Below are 19,182 nucleotides of genomic sequence, written 5' to 3'. Positions count from 1 at the left end.
TTTAATTGGTTGACAGACGTCGACCGCATTAACTTCAATATACATCCTGACCTCTAATAGAGCTTTTGCATCTATTACCCCAACAGCCATGCCCATCGGGCTCTTGTAACAGTATGCACACATATAAATATACGAACTGAATTCGCATTCCAGATGCTGGTCCAAAAACAGCACTCGTCCCAGCAGTCCACATCACTTAATTCAATTCCCCTCTACCGTATGTTTATAATCCTGCAATCCACAAGTAGTAGAACTAAATATTCCCTAGTATCAAATACCAATCCTCAATGTCCTCTTGACATTCGGTTTCTCACAATCAGCCAACCAACCAATTGCCATGGCAATATCCCATCTCCACCGCCACACCTCCCCCGGCCCCCTAACCGTCAAACACTTCATCGACTCCTTCCAACGCATATGGCTGGAGTCACGACCAGCCCGAACAGGGCGGAAATATGACCCTCATCTCCCACGCAGAATCGGTTTGCTCCCTCCCCTGCACCTACCTCAATTCCAAACTAACACGCACCAGGCCTCGCCATAAGCGGCGGCGCCGACTCCATGGCCCTCGCCTACCTCTGCAAACAATGGGAACTAACCCAGAGACAAACAAGCAACGACCCCGTCTCCGTGACAGCATTCGTCGTGGACCATAAAGCCCGCGAGGAGAGTACTCGCGAAGCGAACATGGTTGCAGGCTGGCTTGACGATATGGGTACATCACTCCCATACATCTTTCCATGACGCATCATATATTGACCACAATAACAGGCCTAAAGACACAAATCCTCCCCCTAACCTGGCCATCCCACTCCATCTCCGCCTTCGAAACCCACGCCCGGAACCTGCGCTTCCAAGCTCTCGGGCAGGCCTGTCGAGCACGGAACATCGAGACCCTCCTCATGGGCCACCACCAAGACGACAACGTCGAGACGACCCTCTGGCGTCTCTGCACTGGGGCCCGGGGCGCCGGACTAGCGGGAATTCCAGCGGTGACGCGCATTCCGGAATGTCATGGGCTGTTTGGGGTTGCGGAGAGTGGATCTTCAATGACGTTATCAAAACCGGCAAATCATAATAATTATCGCATCAAAACCACGAACACCAACGAACTAAGACTTACAGAATCATCACCCACAACCACAACCCATGACCAACAAAAACAATACCAAATATCAACAGGCGGCATCTCAATAGCCCGCCCCCTCCTATCCTTCCCCAAACGATCCCTCCTCACAACATGCAAAGAAAACAACATCCCCTACGTCGACGATCCAACGAACTTCGACCCAACCTTGACTCCCAGAAATGCCATCCGGAGTCTCCTCGCGGAGAAGAAACTCCCACGTGCGCTGCGCGAAGAATCGATTCTTTCATTGATGAGGAAGAGTAATTCGCTTCTGAGGTCGGTGACGGAGAACTCGAATGAGATTCTTGAGCGGTGCGCGGTCCTCGAGTTCGCGCCGGATACGGGGTGTTTGATTATCAAGTTCCCTCCACCATCTCCATCAAAGAAACCCACCCCAACCGAAACGAATAAAGACACATCATCCCTCACCCTCCGACGCATCACCGAACTCATCTCCCCATTCCCGGAGAATCATTTCCCGTTGCGGAGTTTCGAGCCTTTTGTTTCTCGTGTTTTCCCTTCTTCTCCTCCTCCTCCTCCATCCTCTTCCATATCACAAGAACGAGGAAATACCCCAGCAAAGCAACATTCTTTCACATTAGGCGGCGTAATGTTCCAGCCTCTTCGATGCGATTCATCACCACCCCCTTCCTCAACCACCACCACAACCACACCAGACATCACGAACTACGAAAATACCTACCTGATCACCCGCCAACCATACATGCGGAACCGCCTCCCCATTCTTCCCATCACTGTGCCTATCTATCCACCCTCCTCCCCATCCCCATCCTCATCCTCATGGTCTTCAACCCAGCACAGCGGAAACACAGAAACATCCCAAAGACCAATTAGTCCATCGGACTGGAATCTCTGGGATAACAGGTACTGGTTCCGGGTCACAGGGACGAGTATACCGCCTCCATCAGGGGCAGGACCGACATCGCTGTCGCTGGTTGTGCGGCCGTTACAAAAGTCTGATTTGAAGGGTATTCGCATGGCTGCGGACAAGGAGGAGATGAGAGCTTTGATGGATCGGTTGGGACGGGATGCGCCGGGGTTGGTACGGTTCACCTTGCCGATGTTGGTATTGGTTGGAGATGGGGGGAAGGAGGTGCCGTTGGCGTTGCCGACCATGGAGATGTGGATGCCTGGAGCTGAAGATAGTCTAAAATCAATGTCATGTAGTGTCCGGTGGGAGTGGATGTATAAGATGATTGATCGGGAACCGTTGGAACGGATGCGTTGGTTGAAGAACTAGCTAAGCTATGCTACAAAGAGATTTCCAGACAAGGAATGTACGCATAAGTGAAAATATCACAGAGAATAGGAAAGGAAGAGATCGACATGCATAACCCGCCAACCCGAAGCAAACCCCGTCGGATGCAGTCCAGAATAGCCAAGCAGACCCGCAGGCTATGCCACGACACAAAGGAAAGAGAAGTGTTATGCACAGTGCGGAATAAATGAACGACGCTCCTGAGCATCACCATGGCTCAGACGCCAAAACCACCGTAAAATAGATTCCAAGAAAGAAATGAAGGAAGGAAAAGAAAGGCCATCTCCAGTAACAGGCATACACTCATATCCAGTTCGAAGATATCCCAGGAAAGAAACAAAACATTAGAATAATGAAAATGTACGTCATGATGCGAGCCTGCTACCATACAGCGCTCACTCACTTGCCTTCAATAAGGCCACTGCGGCTTGCTGCGCACGTAATCCTCCCACTTCACGTTTGAGCCGGAAATTTTCCTTCTTCAACCGGCCAATCTCCTCCAGGGCCGACGACAGTTGTGTTTTGAGCGCATCCTCGACATTTCCAGCTCTCACATCTTTAGCGATTTTGCTCAGTTCGGAGTTGAATCGATCGTAAAGAGCTTCGTTTTCAGCGCTGGCCTCACGATAAAGTTCGTCGAGCTTCTTGGCACGTTTCTCGCTAACCACCAGAGACGATTCCAGATCCTTTTCAATCGCCGCGGTGCGGCCATTGAACTCCCCAGATAGCGTTTCAAACTTCATCTCGAGGTTGTGGACGCGGGACACCAAGAACGAATTGGCGGTTGGCGAGGCAAATGGCTCGTCAAGGGACTCGTGCCCTTGTGCATCACCTCTGACTAACGATGGAGTAAGTCTCATCGCCCGTAGTTCCTCACCAATGAGATCGAGCTCGTCCTTGAGACCTAGCTGCGCCATGTTTTGTGCTCTCTTTTCACTATTGAGGCGATCCCGAAGCTGTAACATCATTATTAGTTATCACGCCTCCCAACGATCGCACATCAAGCGAGGGACCAGCTTACCTTTTGGGGACTCTGCAACCGCAGTTTGGGGGTCTTCTGAGAAGACGTCGGTTGCAGGCGTCTTGCATCGGAGCCGTTGACTTGAAGCGGTCTCTCCTTCAGACCAGGGGCCCGAGAAGAAGGAATACTCGTAGCCCGTGACCTTCTCTTGGCCTCTTGCGTGGGAGACACCGAGGCCTCACCTTTTCTTCTCGTGGCGCGTTCCGTCTGCGGCATTTTGGGATCGATATTTTCTTTTCGGCTGGGCGTCACTGGGCGTGTCGGTGATCGGCGGGTTGGCGAAGGCATCCGAGTGGGAGAGCCTCCCTTGGCCGGTGATGTGCTTCGGACGGTAGAACCTGAGCCATGACTAGTTTGCGGTCGCGCCTGTCCAGCAGGAGTCGCCACGTCGGCTCGGGGTTGATTGGAAATAGACGACGGAGTTGCGGGTCGTTGTCCCACACTAGATACGATAGATACATCGGAAGAGGCAGTGCCGGGTCGCAGGTCCGAGAGGGAACTTCTTCTCTTGCGGCGCACTTTCACCACTCCATTTGTATTTGTCGGGATCCCACGAACGGAGGACAGAGACGGTGGTTGCTCTTGAGAACTACCTGGTCGTCGAAGATGTTCTTGGGAGAGGGATGCACCTGGGCGGTCGCGGGAGCCTGGTCGTAACAAGGATCCTAGACTGGTATCGATGTCGATCGACTTGGACCGTAGCAGCGACCCCTTTGGCGTACCGGGCTCTGAGTCACCCGAGCCTTTACCCTTGCTCAGTGTGCGGAGAATAGACGATACCTTGCTTTCGCCCTCCAGCTTAGAGTTTTCTCGGTGCAGACCGAAGCCGAAACGCTTCCGGAAGGAGGATGCGTTCGAATTCATGGAACCTGCAGTCTGGGAAACCGACTTTGTTTGGTCGCAGTTGAGAGTCCCTTCCAATGAAGCACCGCCAGGAATGTATTCATCGAACAGGTTGTCAAAGTCATCCACTAGTCGGTCCAGCAGAGAGATGTGCTGCATTGGGTCGCCGTCGATAGTAAGAACTTCTGCAAAGGCCGCCGTCAAGGCTCCCCGATCACCATCACTACCCGAGGCATCCAGCAGCTCCGCCAACAGCCGGATCATGGAAGCCAGCGCACGCCGATTCTGGGGGCTCTGGTCTGCCAAGAACCGTCGGAAGCTCTCGTCAAAGTCCCGCGGGAACATGTTGTCAAATTGCGCTTGCAGAATCCTTAGCGACGGAGAGTCGATAACGGGGCCCATGTGTTCCCTCCACGCATTGGTCATGAACGTCTCGAAGGCCACGAAAAGCGTGTCGACAGGAACTTCAGCTGCCGCTTGGATCCGCCCAGGGTCTTCCAGCAGAATGTTGTACAGCTCATTGACCGACGACCGATCGACATTATCCCTCCCGCGAAGAGACCGTCCGACGATGTTCCCACTCCGAGACTGCAGGGCGAGTGCATAAGCAGCAAATGTTTGCTCCAACGCACTAAATGGACTTTCTTCGCCCTTGGTCGGTGGAGCGCCCACTACTGAGATCTTGACCGGGCTCTCCTCCTTTCCAGGAAACACCGAAGGCAGTGTGTTGGAGCGCGACATGTTGCCTCGGGGCGGGGGCATTTTAGGGTACTCTCCCAGTAGAGTTGCCGAAGTCGGTGCCTTGGAGCTGGATGCATTGCTGTCCTTGGACTGACTCCCCCCGAGAAGGCTGGAGAGCAATTTTGAGGGCGAAGGAGGGCGGAAGCCACGGGGAACCTTAAACTGAGCCATGAGGTGGCCGGCAAGGTACCGAAGAATGTCAAAGTTGGAATGTACGATCGACTCCGTCATCGTCCGATTTCGAGACCCATGGAGAGGGAGGAGCACATTTAGGACTGCCAGAGTCAGTACTCATATCAGTATCGGTCAATTTGTCAAGTACTTACGGCGCTTGGAGAGCACGGGCACGAAACTATCCACGGTGACCATGTCTGAGGAGGCAGTGCCGACTACAGAATCAACATCTACCCGGTATTGGTCTTCATTGGCCAGAGACACGGATACTACCACCTCCAAGTCCGAATCTTTCAACTTTTGGCTGCACTCCGCCCTAGGAGTATCGAAAATGACCCGGATCTTCGACAGATTGGCTCTCTGCGCGGTCTCTTCCGGCGCTTCTTCGAACACACATGCGAGGATCCCGAGATTTCCCACTGTACCGGTGGGGCTACGCAGCGACCACTTGCCACTTTCGCGCTCGCTTTCAGAGAAACGGCCCTCGATCTTAGCTTTCGCAATCTCCTCTATGATTCGGCTCGCACGGCCTTCGTACATGGACACCGGCTCGAGTGCAAGCAGGTCCACTGTCGTGTTCTGGTCGGGTCTTGAGGTGGCGGATGCCGGGGCCAAGAACAAAATCCGGCCACACGTGGACTGCGTACATCGGACGGTGTGTAAGTCGTATACTTGCACCACTCGGAGTTCGGATGAGGCGGGCGAATTGGGTGCGGTATTGGTTGCCGCGGCGGCGTTATCCAGATCGGCCAAGAGACCGCGCGCTGTGGTCTTCGCACCCACTGGCTTCGACAGTAATACCAGACAGTTCTTGTAAATCAGCATAATGCCCGCGCTGGGCTCGGTGGGTGGGACATCGAGATGATAGGGCGGAGTTAGCTCGTTGAAATCCACGGCGGTGATCAGGCGGCCGGTCGGTAGAATCGTAGAGGGCCATCCGTCCACCAGCTCTTTCAACCGTCGGAAGCTCTGGTCGTGATTCGTTGACGAAGCGTCATCCAGCGAGCAAATATCCTTAATAACATCGCGCGCTTTCAGTAGTGGTCGGACGGCCGGGTGAACCAGAGGGAGACTGCCGGTCATAGTGTCGATCAGGAGACTATAGCGGGGAAGGCGTTGCACTGGCTCCATGAGGAGGGAGCGCAGCTTCTGCTCTCCGGTTTCATAGACGCGCTTCGAAAAGCTCGAGTGCTTGTCTCTCATGAATGAATTGAGCGTCTGTGTGAAGCCGGTATGAGCCCGCATATAATCGGCGTACGGCTGGGAAAATCGGGGAAACCAGTCTAGAAGCGCATTGGCAAAGGCCACTGCGCCAATCGCATCCGTTTCCTCCCGCGAGAAAGATCGTTGCGACACCGACCCCGGCAGTTCTGTATCATCGGTGAGGTCATCAATGGCTTCCTTTTCTGTCTCCTCGAGAACCTGTCGAATCACCCCTAGGAAACCCATGTTGACCTCAAGAATCTCATTCAAGCATGGTGGAAAGAGCGTGGCCAGGTCGGACTCATTGGGGCTGGTGCTCGATGGGCCTCTGGCCTGGGCCTTTAACCGAAACTCCTCCGCTACATGACACACCAAGGTGTAGAGCTTGTTCACATATCTCTCCTCCGTATCCACCACTTCGCACATGGTCAAGCGCAGAGCTTGTTTCTGGCCCTTCGAGAAGAGCCGGGACTTGCTCAGGTTGGTCGGTTGCGACGGGGCGCGCTTGAGTCGGGAAGTGGGGAGGAACATGGGCGCTCCGAGGGATCGTACCAGAGATGTATAGCGTCCGTATTGAAGATCGGGGGCATCGTACAAATCCGCGTTACCATCATGAACATCATCATCGTTATCGGGCGGGGTAGGAGGCTGGATGACACCGGCGGGGAGGACCACATCGATATCCACCCAGGGAACCTTGCGCTCTTGGAAAGCGCCACGAATGTCGCGCACAATGTCGGCAGTATGTTCTATCTTCGTCATGCGATTTGCAATTTCGGCCGCGTGCATTTCATCGAAGAGCTTGGGCAGTCGGAGCCCCGGTTTCCCGGCGCGGGCGAAAGTCTGCAAGCACTCCTTGGCGGGGTCCGACAGCTCTGCGAAGTACTTCAGCATACTGACGGCGAGACCACGACTGACTTCATCGCCTTGCTTTTCTCGGGGCAAGTGGTTGACCGCAGCGTATAAGGGGGCGGCGGGGGAGACGGTGATGCGCGGGTAGCTTTGGAAGCCGGCGGGGGTGAGGATATGCGCCTGAATGCGCGAACTGCTGACGGTGGCATTTGCAGTTGCGACGGGACCGTAGAAGATGAAGATGGACGATAAATAGGGATCGGAGGCATGGTATAAGGAAAGCTGCTCCAGAGGCAGGTCCGATGGGGCGGTTGAGACCGTCGCCATGATGGCGGGGGGGGGGGGGGGGGGAGAGAGAGGAAGGAAGGAGGGAAAGCTCAGTGGTTATCGCATGCAACGAAAGCGTGGGAAATGGCCGACCGATAAAGTGGCGGGGGTGTTGGATGGAAAGAGCGATCAAGGATTAGTTGCACTAGTAGATAGCCAATAAGTGGGACAGATTATTAAGGGAAAGGCCAATCTTAATGTCAATCAGAAACCGAGAACGATAAGAGAAGAGCTAAGCAAGTAGCAGGAAATAGGTAGAAAGTAAAAAGTAGGCAGAGTTAGTGATCAGTGATGCCCAACCACAAAAGAACCGGATGGGCAGGTCCCAGGGAGGGGATTAGAATTAGTAGGGAAGGACTATGGCAAAAGAAGGTCGATGTAGTAGATGGACGAAGACATAATAGAGAAAAGCAAAGCGGCGATGTCGCACAAGTCAGAGGGATTAACGAATGAGGGTCCTCATGCAGCGGAAGGGGAAAGAGAAGGAAACCCCTCCATGGGAGGAACTGGTGAGGAGCGATAAGAAGAAGAAGAAGAAGAGTGAGTGAGTGAGTGGGTTGGGGAAGAGAAAGGCGGAGGAGAAGAAGGGAAGAAGAGGAGAAAGAGAAAGTCAAGCAGCGGCGGTGATGGCGATGATTTAATTAATCAATCAATCAATCAATGGATCGATCGGGATCGTAAGACGCGTTTCTGAGGGGAAGGGCCCAGACACACAGACACACAGACACTGACGGACACTGAGATGGGGAGAGAGAGAGAGACGAGAGATACAGAGAGACACAGCGAGACACAGGAATAAGCTTGTAAGTGTGTTTGTTTTCGTCTTTTTGACAGTCAGGCGAGGGACTTGCAGGGGATGTGCAGCGTTGGACCGAGCGACTGGCAACTAAAGTTGGTTGCTGATGGATTTAGTGCTGCTGCAGCCCTCCACGATGAGGGGAAGAGAAAGAGAAGATCGGGTCTGGCCGGTTTGGGAGTGTGACGCGCCCTTTTTCTCTTTTTCTTCTTTTTTTGTGTTTCGGACACGCGGGGGAGAGGATCTGGCAAACCCTTAATCTGGTTTAGTTTAGATCGGTGGCAGATCGACTATCCTCTTTCCTTCATTCACAGTGAAATAAATAATTTAAGAATGACACCTAGTACGGAGTATGACACTCTTAATTTGGGGAAGGAATGCTAATAGCTTATTTCCTACAGTACATACATTTACCTAAGTATACCATCTATAAAAAGGTCCGGATTACTTATCTAATATTCCCATCAACGCAAAATCGAAGAAATCACACGCCGACACGTGTAGAAAGGGGGAAAGTGCGCCAACTGTCAACAATTGTCCGGAAAAAGAAAGCCACGGGAAGATTCATGGAATGTCCACGAGAGGGTCACACCCGCTGCGAAGTTACTCAATTACTACTATCCAGGTAAGGGTGGATTAGGGTGCATGCGTTGATCATCCTGAAGGGAACAAGCAGTTGTTTACTCTCTATTATCAGTCAGTTCACAAAAACAATACTAATCAATTTGTTAAAAAAATAAAAATAAAAATAAAAATAAAAAAGACCGAGTGTGGGACCGGTACATAGCTACTGCGGACTGCCAGATTGATAGATCGAGGCTACTGCTCTCACTGGCCACACCGCCCATACCTTCAAAACATCACACAATCCCAACCATGGATCCTTACTATCCTTAAACCCAGGCCCAAACCACACAATCAATCAAGCAATCAATCAATTGTTCTTTATGGGTGTGGATCAGGAATACCCTCCCGTTCCTTCTTATATGTTCATTATGAAATTTTACCATAACCATCAGCTCTTCTCCTGAACAAATAATTAATTACAGGTTTAACTTTCTGAGGATCAAGCAAGGCATCCTCATGCAACCCCCGCAACTATCCTCAGCAAATTGCAATGGGAGAAGCAACCCTTGCAGATTTCCCCTCCTCAAGCGACAAGATTTATAAAGTAATTACTGCAGCGACTGTCGCTTGGGTGTGTAGTAACCCTAAGAGCCATTTTCTTTATCTTTTTTTCTTTTTTTTTTTTTTTCTTTCTTTGATTTTATGTATTTTGAAGGGAACTTAATGTCATAATAAATTACATCACCGGTCAAGAAACCACTAACTATTTATTGTGTAAAATATCCCGGTATGAAATATCTAGACACTAATAAATTGCATCGCATCTACTCCGTACTGCAGTGATTCTACTGTTTGGCCGCCGGAGACGGATTCGGGCCTAAACCCCATCGGGCAGGGATGGAGAACCTCAGGCAGGCTCTCCGCTCGCCGGAGCCCAAAGAAGACCAGCTGTTGTGTTCCTCCCGCTCGCCGAACTCAACTTGCCTCCTCCCCTCGGCTCCTCCAACTTCCTCTCCTCATTCCTCCTTCTCCCCCTCCCTCCCCCTCCCTCTCGCTGCTCTGTTCGAGTAGGGCCATGATTTGAATTGCCTCCCACTGTTCGGCGACTTTCCTTTGGCCGTTCCCTCTCCCTTCCTGCTCTTCATCATGTCGTCCACGCCTTTACCCATCGCGGTCGATCCGGTCGCGTTGGTCATTACGGAATGCATCACAGTCACCTCGGCCATGCGAAAACATGCCCGTTGGGCTCACTCGTCCGTCTCGGCCATCCTCGGCGGAGGCGCCGTTTCTCGTGTCTACGACCGAGATACATCGGCGCCCCCAAGCCCCCGCAATGGGTCTACGCCGCCCCGTCCACGATCGAGAATGTCCTCCGCCGATGAGGATCACGTCCTCGCGAACCGCTGGGGTCTCCGGGGCAAGAAGGGCAAGAGTATGCAAGATAACCCGCTGATTTCTGCCTTTGCCAGGTTGCGGAGCGACCTCAAGGGCTGCAAAGATATCCGGTCCTTTGACGCTCCTGCCTTGCTTCACCCGTTCCTCCAGGTCATCCGATCCTCTTCCACCTCCGCCGCCATTACCTCCCTGGCCCTTGTCGCCCTGACCAAATTCTTCGCCTACAACATCATTAGTTGCGATTCTCCCAGACTCCCCATGGCCATGCAACTCCTCTCGGCCGCCATTACCCATTGTCGCTTCGAAGCCAGTGATTCGGCCGCCGATGAGATTGTCTTGCTGCGGATCTTGAAATTGATGGAAGGGATGCTGTCTCGGCCCGAGGGAGAGCTGCTCGGAGACGAGAGTGTTTGTGAGATGATGGAAACCGGTCTGAGCATGTGTTGTCAGGTCCGCCTGTCGGAGGTGTTGCGGAGATCGGCCGAAATGGCCATGGTCAACATGTGTCAGGTCATTTTTATGCGCCTGTCGCACCTGGAAATCTCCGAGGACGACGAAACCGGATCCCAAGCTCCTTTGCGCACCGAGTCCGAGCAGACCAACTTGAAGATGGACCCGTCCGTCGACGGGAATACCGTAACCTCGCAACATCCATCCGCCATGGGTTCCGACACCGGGGTCACTGATCGCGATCGCGGCAGCCGAGATGGATCGCCGGAGCAGATGCTGAATGGAAGTGCCGTTGCCGCCCCGCCCAACCCCCAGGACGACAGCGGTGACGAAGTGAAGCCATACTCTTTACCGTCCATTCGTGAACTGTTCCGCGTCCTCATCGACCTCTTAGATCCGCACAACCGCCAACATACCGAGCCGATGAAGGTCATGGCATTGAGGATCATTGACGTTGCCCTGGAGGTCGCCGGTCCGTCTATTGCGAAACACCCAAGTCTCGCGACGCTGGCGCAAGACGACCTATGCCGGCACCTCTTCCAGCTGGTTCGATCAGAGAACATCGCAATCTTGACTGCGTCACTGAGGGTCGCCGGCACTCTGTTGCTAACTTGTCGGCCGGTCTTGAAGTTGCAGCAGGAGCTTTACCTGTCTTACCTGGTCGCCTGTTTGCACCCGAAGGTCGAAATTCCGAAAGAGCCCGGCATCAATCCGGCCCTTTACGACGGTGTCCCGCAGGTGCCCAAGCTCGTGAAGCCGTCGCCATCGCAAACGAATAGTGGAAGATCCACGCCGGTTCCCGTTAAGGATAGACAACAGTTGGGTCTGGAAGGTGGGTCGCGGAGGCCGGAGACCCGGGAAGCCATGGTCGAGAGCATTGGCGTGCTGGCACGCATCCCGAGCTTCATGGTAGAGCTTTTCATCAACTACGACTGCGATGTCGATCGGGCCGACCTGTGCGAGGACATGGTCGGCTTGCTCTCACGTAGTGCGTTTCCGGATTCAGCTACGTGGAGCACGACCAACGTGCCTCCGCTGTGTCTGGACGCCCTACTTGGTTACGTTCAATTCATCTACGATAGACTTGACGACAAGCCGTCGCACGAGGGTTTCCCCTCCATCGAGCAGCTCCGGAGCCAGCGCAGGACGAAGAAGCTGATCATTCACGCCGCCCAGAAGTTCAACGAGGATCCCAAAGCTGGAATTGCGTATCTGGCATCCCACGGTATCATCGAAGACCCGAGTGATCCCGCCCTTGTTGCTCGTTTTTTGAAGGGGACGACTCGGTTGTCAAAGAAGATGCTGGGTGAATATTTGTCCAAGCGCAATAATGAAGAGCTGCTCGATGCCTTTGTCGAGCTGTTCGATTTCTCTGGAAAGACCATCGTAGATGCCCTCCGTGATCTCCTGGGTGCTTTCCGTTTGCCTGGCGAATCACCCCTCATCGAACGTATCGTCACCACCTTCACCGAGAAATACATGCAAAAGGCCCAGCCCGCTCAGATCGCCGACAAAGACGCTGCCTTTGTGCTAACGTACGCCATCATCATGCTTAATACAGAGCTCTACAACCCCAACATCAAGTCCCAAAATCGCATGTCCTGTACCGATTTCTCCCGGAATCTGCGGGGCGTGAATTCAGGCCAGGATTTCGCACCTGAATTCTTGCAGGAGATCTACGATTCAATCAAACATAATGAGATCATTTTGCCGGATGAGCATGATAACCAGCACGCATTCGACTTTGCGTGGCGGGAATTGTTGCTGAAATCCTCCTCTGCCGGAGAGTTGGTTGTTGGTGAAACCAACATCTACGACGCTGAGATGTTCGCCGCTACCTGGAAACCGGTGGTCGCGACTCTATCTTATGTCTTCATGTCTGCCTCAGATGACGCAGTTTACTCCCGGGTTGTCACTGGATTCGATCAGTGCGCCCAAATCGCTGCCCGTCATGGCTTGACCGACGCCTTCGACCGGATCGTCTTCTGTCTGTCCTCGATCAGTACCTTGGCTACCGAAAAGCCCCCCAGTACCGCTCTCAACACCGAAGTGCAGGCCGGTCAGAAGAGCGTGATGGTGAGCGAACTTGCGGTGAAATTCGGACGGGATTTCAGGGCTCAACTGGCCGCGGTGGTACTCTTCCGTGTGTTGGCTAGCAATGAAGCCGCAGTTCAGCAGGGCTGGACCTATGTGGCTCGAATCCTTAGCAACCTGTTCATTAATTCTCTCATTCCTGCGCTCGATTCCAATCTTACCGCTGAGCTTGACATCTCGCCAATTCCATTGCAGACTCCGTCGCAAGTCGTGGACCGCGATGGACGGAATACGGAAACTGGGCTTCTATCTGCTTTCACGTCATACCTCTCCAGCTACGCAGCTGATGAGCCTCCGGAGCCGTCGGATGAAGAGCTGGAGAACACCTTGTGCACTGTGGACTGCATTACCGCTTGTTCTACAGCCGACATCTTGGCTAATATCAAGTGAGTAGTACCATTCGCGGTCCTTTGTTACTCGTATCTCTAACCTGATTTCTAGGTCCCTTCCATTGGAGACGGTGACTTTGGTTGTAGAAGCGCTATTGGCCCAGATGCCCGAAGAAAGTGCTCCAGCAGTCATTGTCGTGAAGCCCGAACGACCTTCAGCTGGCTCAAGGGCGTCCAACGGCAGGACCGATGGCAGCAGGTCCAACTACGACCCAGGCATGATGTACCTCCTTGAACTAGCGACTATCCTGACTTTGCGGGATTCGCAAACCCTAGAGGCTCTCGGGGAGAGACTCCTGACCACGTTACAAGCGTTCATTCGCGACGCGAGAAACATCCATTCTTTGGCCTTGTCCCGAATCATTCATTATCTGCTGAACCTGCTCCGGCTGAGCCACGTATGTCAGCTCCCTCCTTACGACCTTCTAGTACACTGACCAGCGTTTAGGATCAGCCTTTCATGAGGGTTCCTGTAATCTTGCACGGCATCTCTGGCTTTGACCAGGACATCTTGGAAAGCGTCGCCGTTACGGTAGTGGAGAGCTTATCCCGCTGCATCTCGAGCCCCGGGCTTTTGCGGAACGAGATCACCGTCTCTCCTGATTTCTGGTCCATCTTGCAGAGACTGCTGCCTCACAAGGAAGCTGCTCCACTTGTGTTCGATCTGCTGCACTCCATTGTGGACTCGAATCCTCCCATAATCACTGCCGATAACTATGAGGCTGCCGTTGGCCTTGCGAACGACTTCATCAGCGCCGGTAGCGTAGGCTATATTGAAGAGCGTCAGCGGGACGCGCATGGAAGACGTGGCAAAGCTGTCAAACCTTCAAAGCCGAGGTACGCCCTTGAAATACTCACGCTTGTACCGACTTTGTAATACTGACGATGCTGGTAGTGAGAATGAGGTGGTCTCACGTGGCGTTAAGGCCATCGGTTTCGTCCTGCAATTGACCCGGCGTGTGCCGAGCCTAATCAAGCAGTCACACCTCGAGGAAAGCGAAGGTTCGTCTAAGAGGATATCTATACATTAAAACTTGAACTAACCTGTGTTCATAGCCTGGTCCGCCTACTGGTCTCCTATCTTCCAATCATTGACTGCGCAATGCATCAACCCATGCAGAGATATCCGTCACCATGCTGTTTCAGCTCTACAAAGAACTCTCCTTTCCCTTGAGATCAGCTCAACCGATGAGAAGGAGTGGACAGCCATCTTCGACCAAGTTCTCTTCCCTCTTATCCTCCGGTTATTGAAGCCCGAAGTCTACCACTCCGATCCCTTGGGAATGGGTGAAACCCGCGTCCAAGTGGCCATCTTGGTGTGCAAAATCTTCCTGCGCTACCTCGACCAGCTTCCCAACCGTGACGGCATGCTCGATCTATGGCTCAAGATCCTCGATATCCTCGACCGGATGATGAACAGTGGCCAAGGAGACAGCCTGGTACGTTGCCTTACTACAACCTGAACTCAAAGCCCAACACTAACCCCAAACAGGAAGAGGCGATCCCCGAAAGTCTCAAGAACATCCTCCTCGTCATGGCAGACGGAGGCTACCTGGTGCCTCCTTCCCAGGATCCCAGCAAGGAGCCCATCTGGACAGAGACCAAGAAACGCCTGGAACGATTCCTGCCTGATCTGTTCAAGGAAATCTTCCCCAATGCATCCGACGAGAAATCTGCCCCCGTCTCCGTGGCTCCCTCCCCTGCCCCGTCAACTCCAACTCCCCCTGCTGAACCCCAAGAGCAAGTCAGTACCAGCGCAGAAGAGCAACCGGCCTCATCTGAAGCCGCCGAAGCCAAAGCAGAAGAAGAGACCGAAACACCGGCGGCTAAACAGGATTGATCACTTCGGTCCACAAGGCCTACCTGGGTCTGACAATTCCATCATCATCAATCTTCAGCTTTTGTTATGTTACCCATTATTTTCCATGTACCTCGGGCATTTTATAGCGTGGGTTATAGTCGATTTTGCCTTTGCCATTTACCATCCATGTTTTGCAAAATTACCTACCCACCTACTTGTGTACCCTGTAAATATAATCGACTGCTCATCATGAAGAAAGACCGTTTTGCACTTTATTTGGTTTGATACCTTGACTAATCTACAGACGGGGACTGAACTATCTCCAAGCATGCATATTTCATGTTTCGTTGTTTGTGTATGTGTCGAAAATCTGCGAGGTAAATAACTACATACTTGAAGCATAGATAGAACCTGCTCTTAGTTTCTCTCTTCTCGATGGTATTAATCATACAATTAGAACCATTCATACATAGGATCGAAAGAGAAACCTCTCGTTTCCACCTTGGTAATTATAATTACAAGTACCTAGTAGACACTGAACTGAACGAGAAAGAAAGGTCTACAACCTGAAACTCATCCATAGTAGCATGGATAGTATATAATTGGTAAAGAAAGGTTCACGATCGATCACCAACAGACAAACACGCTCAGCTTCAATTCAGGGTGTCTATACTATACTATATAGTAAAGCAACGCCGAAGAGAAGAATGGGATGTACTAACTAAATAGGTATCCTATAAGTATAACGAATATAGAGCGAGGTGGCAAGAAGGAAAAGCGCGTTCGTGTACGCGGACTGGTAGAATGGATTGGGTTGAAGATTGAAACAAAGGAGAAAGAAGTTGGATGGTCGAGTGGTACAGATGATCTGGAGGGGTTGTTCTGGGCTATTCAAGAAGGGTCCAGTAGCCACAGTGACTGACTGCTCAAATGGGATAGATGGTAGATGGGGAAGTATAGAAGAGTGATTGATGGCGATGACGATGGAAAGTCAGGAGTTTTGCAGCAATTTCCATCTTGAATTTGATGATGGATGATGGGATGTTGTCATTGAGATTGCAGCGCAGCTATTCAAAAGATAAAAGGAATGGTATACAGGTAAATTGAGCAAAGAGAAACGAGAAAGAAGTACTAGTCAGCATCCATGTCGTCATCGAGGTCAATCGCATCCGGGTTGACTGGAGCAGCCGAAGGCTGCTGTTCCTGGCCAGCTGGAGGTGGCCGGTTGCCACCTTCTGGTCCGGTGCTGGCGGCGACAAAGCCCACGGGGGCACGAGCCTGTCGCTCCAATGCTGCCATTGCGTCTGCACGCTCCGCCGCCGCGTCCTCGCCATCTTGCTCGTTGTCTTTGCCGCCGTCTTGAGTCCGCTGTTGACTGCGGGCAATCGCCTGGGAAGCGATGAAGTTGACGTCGGTGCTGTTTTGAGGTTAGTCATGAGCTGGTTGCTTGATATATGTGGGTATCACTTACTTGTACTGTGCTTGAACACTGCGCTTGATACGAAGCATCTCCTTGAAGGTGTCCTCGTTTCCGTGCTGGACTTCGAATGCCTCCCATTTCTGCCAGAAGGGCGCATTGGTACGGGGATCGCAGAACTGAGACGCGTGTCCATAGATCGCACGAGCCCGGTCGATTTCTCCGAGTCTCCGCTCCATTTCTGCAAATTTGAGGCACATTTCCTTCGCTTCTTGATCGGGCAAGGCTGCAATGGCCCGTTCGTAGATGGGTCTCGTGGACGTCAATCCGAAGTTCGAAGCCGACTTGGTGATGTAGAACTCGAACATTTCGAATCTGTCCTCGTCGGAGACGGCGCGGGTAGCACGCTCGTAGATTCTCATGGCATGTCTGGCCAGACCGCGCTCCTCTTCCAGGTTGCCGTACATCAAGTAGAGAGGTTTGGCAAATTTGGGAGGACATCCGTCCAAGGCCTGTTCGAACAGATCGCGGAGTCGCTCAATTCCAATCTTCCGGTCAACGGCCTTGGTCAGGTAGAGATTCCACAGCTCGAATGCAACTGGGTAACTGAAGAGATCCAATCCACGTTCGTAGACCTTGAAGGAGTCTTCGAAGTATTTGTTCTCCTCCAGGAGATTGGCGTAGTTGACGACGGTTTGAGGGGTAGCGATGCGCAGTTCGAAAATCCTTTCGTACACCTTCTTGGTCTCCTCCAGGGAAGACACACTTTCTACCAAGTCGACATAGAAACTCCACAACTTCCAGCTCTTGTGCACACGTTGCTGGGGTGACAGGTTCTCGTCGAAATAGTCCACAGTCGATTTCTTCGGTGCTTGCGTTGCCTTCGCCATGATCTCCACGGCCTTGTCGAAGTTCTCGCTCCGGAGTTCCATTTCCGCCCACTCGCACCATGTCTCGGCCAGTTCAGCCACTGATTTGAAGGGAACCTTGACAGCCTTTTCGAAGATAACTCTAGCTGTGTCCAGATCGCCTCCATTCTCGTAGAATTTGGCATAGTTGACCCAGAGTTCGGAGAATTTGCCATGGGCCTTCTTGGGGTTGATAGCTGCAATAGCTGCTGTGTATGTTTGCACGACTTCGTGCTTGTTGTCTCCCCAGAGGGCCACTCTCTTCTCCCACTCGATGACATTGTTGGGGTTCTGCCTGAGCAGCACATCGTTAACAAGGAACGGTCGGCGGTCCATCAGTTGCTCAAATCGCATCATCCGCAGATCAAGGTCGAAGTCAGCTTCCTCGTCACTTTGTCCCTTGTCAGTTCGGGTTGCTGCTGACTCCATCAAGCTTCCGATAATAGACTCCTCGAATTCGACATAAGAGTCAAAGATCAGGGTAAAGTCTCTGACTGTCATGACCGTCGTGATACCTTCCTCAAAGACATCTCTAGCTTTTTCGAAATTGCCTCTGGTGATCCAGTACGTGGCCAAGCCAGCCCACAGCTTGCCCCTCTGGTCGGCAAACCGATCAATGCCGCTGCGCAAAATGGCGTCAACATCAATTCCTACTTGAGGGCCAGTCTCGATCTGCTTTGCCTTTGATACCAACAAATCGACCATCTCCGTCCACAGTTGAAAGTTACTCTTTCCTTCCTTGGACTGAAAACGGGTGTTGTCGAGGATCTCCATGTACCGCTTCACGGCCTCCGTGTACTGGCCCATATCGACGAGCAATTGAATGTACTCCTCGGCATTCTCAGGGTGAATCTGCATGTACCGAGCCCAGATCTTCACAGCTGTCTGGCCTGACGCGGAACGCGCGAAAATCTTGTAGAGCTTCCAAATCCGATTGTGTTGTGTGATTGGCAGAGCTCGCAGTGCACGATCGAACGTCCGTCGAGTTTGCGTGACAAGGGGCTGCTGGAGCAGGAAGGAGAGGTACATTTCCCATATCCGCGGCATCTTATTGAGCAGGATGAGAGCACGCTCGAAGAGCGCGTTGACTTTCTGGTATTCTGCCCGATAAACAGTCGCGTTGCGGCCCTTTAGGTGGTGTGTTCGAAATTCGAGGTACTGTCTCTGGTCAGCTGTATTCTGACACCACCATGTGACACGGAATATGGTAATATGAGGGGTTCCGCAGGTAGAAAAAGAAAGGTTCCATACCATCTTCCATAGCTTGTAAGATCTCGGCAATTCTCTGCACGCCCGCTCCATGACCTGCACATGAAATAGTTAGCACGTATACGGGACGTCATCGCGACGGCAGAGAAAACGTACAAAGGCTTGCTCGTAGAGCGTGCCATGTTGCTGTTTATATTCGATATAGGCAAGCCATGGCTTGATGCTACCGGGACTGCGAAGGAGATCCTGTTCGTAGACAGTATCCTGATCGGCCTGTAATCACATCGCACAGTTAGCCAGGGTTGTCTGGTATATCAATGGATGCGTCGCCCCCACTTACAATCAGGTAGAGGTCCGGCCCTGAGGCCGACGTTCGGTCCATCTGAGCGTGTTGCCGGTGGGATCTCGGGGGCAGGATTGTCCCTGGCATTGCGCCACCCAATCGAGCGGGACCAACTCACACGGTCAACACGAAATCCGCAGAAAAGGGGGTCGCATGAACGGGTAAAGCTTGTCTGGTCGCGCGGGTTGGAGAAAAGCGCCGAGCGCTGCGGGCGATGAAGTCGGACGTTGTGCACGTGACCAGC

At 52.5% G+C, this 19,182-nt stretch overlaps 4 protein-coding genes across 4 annotated transcripts; 2 read left to right on the top strand and 2 right to left on the bottom strand.

Moving 5' to 3' along the window:
- Positions 1 to 337: 337 nt before the first annotated feature.
- On the top strand, positions 338 to 2,395 carry BO79DRAFT_271200 (tRNA lysidine(34) synthetase; the record flags this gene model as incomplete). Its single annotated transcript, XM_025687344.1, has 3 exons — positions 338 to 482; positions 533 to 715; positions 772 to 2,395. 3 exons carry the CDS (start codon positions 338 to 340, stop codon positions 2,388 to 2,390), a joined length of 1,947 nt encoding a protein of 648 aa, XP_025536900.1. The 3' UTR covers positions 2,391 to 2,395.
- A 317-nt stretch (positions 2,396 to 2,712) lies between these two features.
- BO79DRAFT_38271 (putative Rho guanyl nucleotide exchange factor) lies at positions 2,713 to 7,582 on the bottom strand. Its single transcript, XM_025689158.1, has 3 exons — positions 5,340 to 7,582; positions 3,430 to 5,288; positions 2,713 to 3,364 (listed from the first exon to the last, which is right to left on the bottom strand). Exons 1-3 carry the CDS (start codon positions 7,567 to 7,569, stop codon positions 2,804 to 2,806), a joined length of 4,650 nt encoding a protein of 1,549 aa, XP_025536899.1. The 5' UTR covers positions 7,570 to 7,582; the 3' UTR covers positions 2,713 to 2,803.
- A 2,364-nt stretch (positions 7,583 to 9,946) lies between these two features.
- On the top strand, positions 9,947 to 15,436 carry BO79DRAFT_177881 (Sec7 domain-containing protein). Its single transcript, XM_025679952.1, has 6 exons — positions 9,947 to 13,257; positions 13,313 to 13,658; positions 13,709 to 14,097; positions 14,156 to 14,262; positions 14,317 to 14,699; positions 14,753 to 15,436. Exons 1-6 carry the CDS (start codon positions 10,079 to 10,081, stop codon positions 15,098 to 15,100), a joined length of 4,752 nt encoding a protein of 1,583 aa, XP_025536898.1. The 5' UTR covers positions 9,947 to 10,078; the 3' UTR covers positions 15,101 to 15,436.
- A 256-nt stretch (positions 15,437 to 15,692) lies between these two features.
- Positions 15,693 to 19,110, bottom strand: BO79DRAFT_210442 (mRNA splicing protein SYF1). Its single transcript, XM_025682805.1, has 5 exons — positions 18,936 to 19,110; positions 18,752 to 18,868; positions 18,638 to 18,691; positions 16,533 to 18,544; positions 15,693 to 16,478 (listed from the first exon to the last, which is right to left on the bottom strand). Exons 1-5 carry the CDS (start codon positions 18,975 to 18,977, stop codon positions 16,193 to 16,195), a joined length of 2,511 nt encoding a protein of 836 aa, XP_025536897.1. The 5' UTR covers positions 18,978 to 19,110; the 3' UTR covers positions 15,693 to 16,192.
- Between the last annotated feature and the right edge of the window lie 72 nt (positions 19,111 to 19,182).

The sequence above is a fragment of the Aspergillus costaricaensis genome, assembly GCF_003184835.1.
Source record: "Aspergillus costaricaensis CBS 115574 unplaced genomic scaffold BO79scaffold_27, whole genome shotgun sequence".
In the NCBI taxonomy this organism is placed as follows: Eukaryota; Fungi; Ascomycota; class Eurotiomycetes; order Eurotiales; family Aspergillaceae; genus Aspergillus; species Aspergillus costaricensis.
The sequence above is the reverse complement of the archived record's forward strand: the minus strand, read 5'-3'. Positions and strand labels throughout refer to the sequence as shown.

Coding starts and splice junctions, on each gene's coding strand:
- BO79DRAFT_38271 (XM_025689158.1), bottom strand. CDS start 7,569: ATGGCGACGGTCTCAACCGCCCCATCGGACCTGCCTCTGGAGCAGCTT. Junction 5,289..5,339: donor GCCCGTGCTCTCCAAGCGCC/GTAAGTACTTGA, acceptor TGACTCTGGCAG/TCCTAAATGTGCTCCTCCCT. Junction 3,365..3,429: donor GGTTGCAGAGTCCCCAAAAG/GTAAGCTGGTCC, acceptor ATGATGTTACAG/CTTCGGGATCGCCTCAATAG.
- BO79DRAFT_177881 (XM_025679952.1), top strand. CDS start 10,079: ATGTCGTCCACGCCTTTACCCATCGCGGTCGATCCGGTCGCGTTGGTC. Junction 13,258..13,312: donor GACATCTTGGCTAATATCAA/GTGAGTAGTACC, acceptor CCTGATTTCTAG/GTCCCTTCCATTGGAGACGG. Junction 14,700..14,752: donor GTGGCCAAGGAGACAGCCTG/GTACGTTGCCTT, acceptor AACCCCAAACAG/GAAGAGGCGATCCCCGAAAG.
- BO79DRAFT_210442 (XM_025682805.1), bottom strand. CDS start 18,977: ATGGACCGAACGTCGGCCTCAGGGCCGGACCTCTACCTGATT. Junction 18,869..18,935: donor GGCCGGACCTCTACCTGATT/GTAAGTGGGGGC, acceptor ATGTGATTACAG/GCCGATCAGGATACTGTCTA. Junction 18,692..18,751: donor CGCTCTACGAGCAAGCCTTT/GTACGTTTTCTC, acceptor TTTCATGTGCAG/GTCATGGAGCGGGCGTGCAG.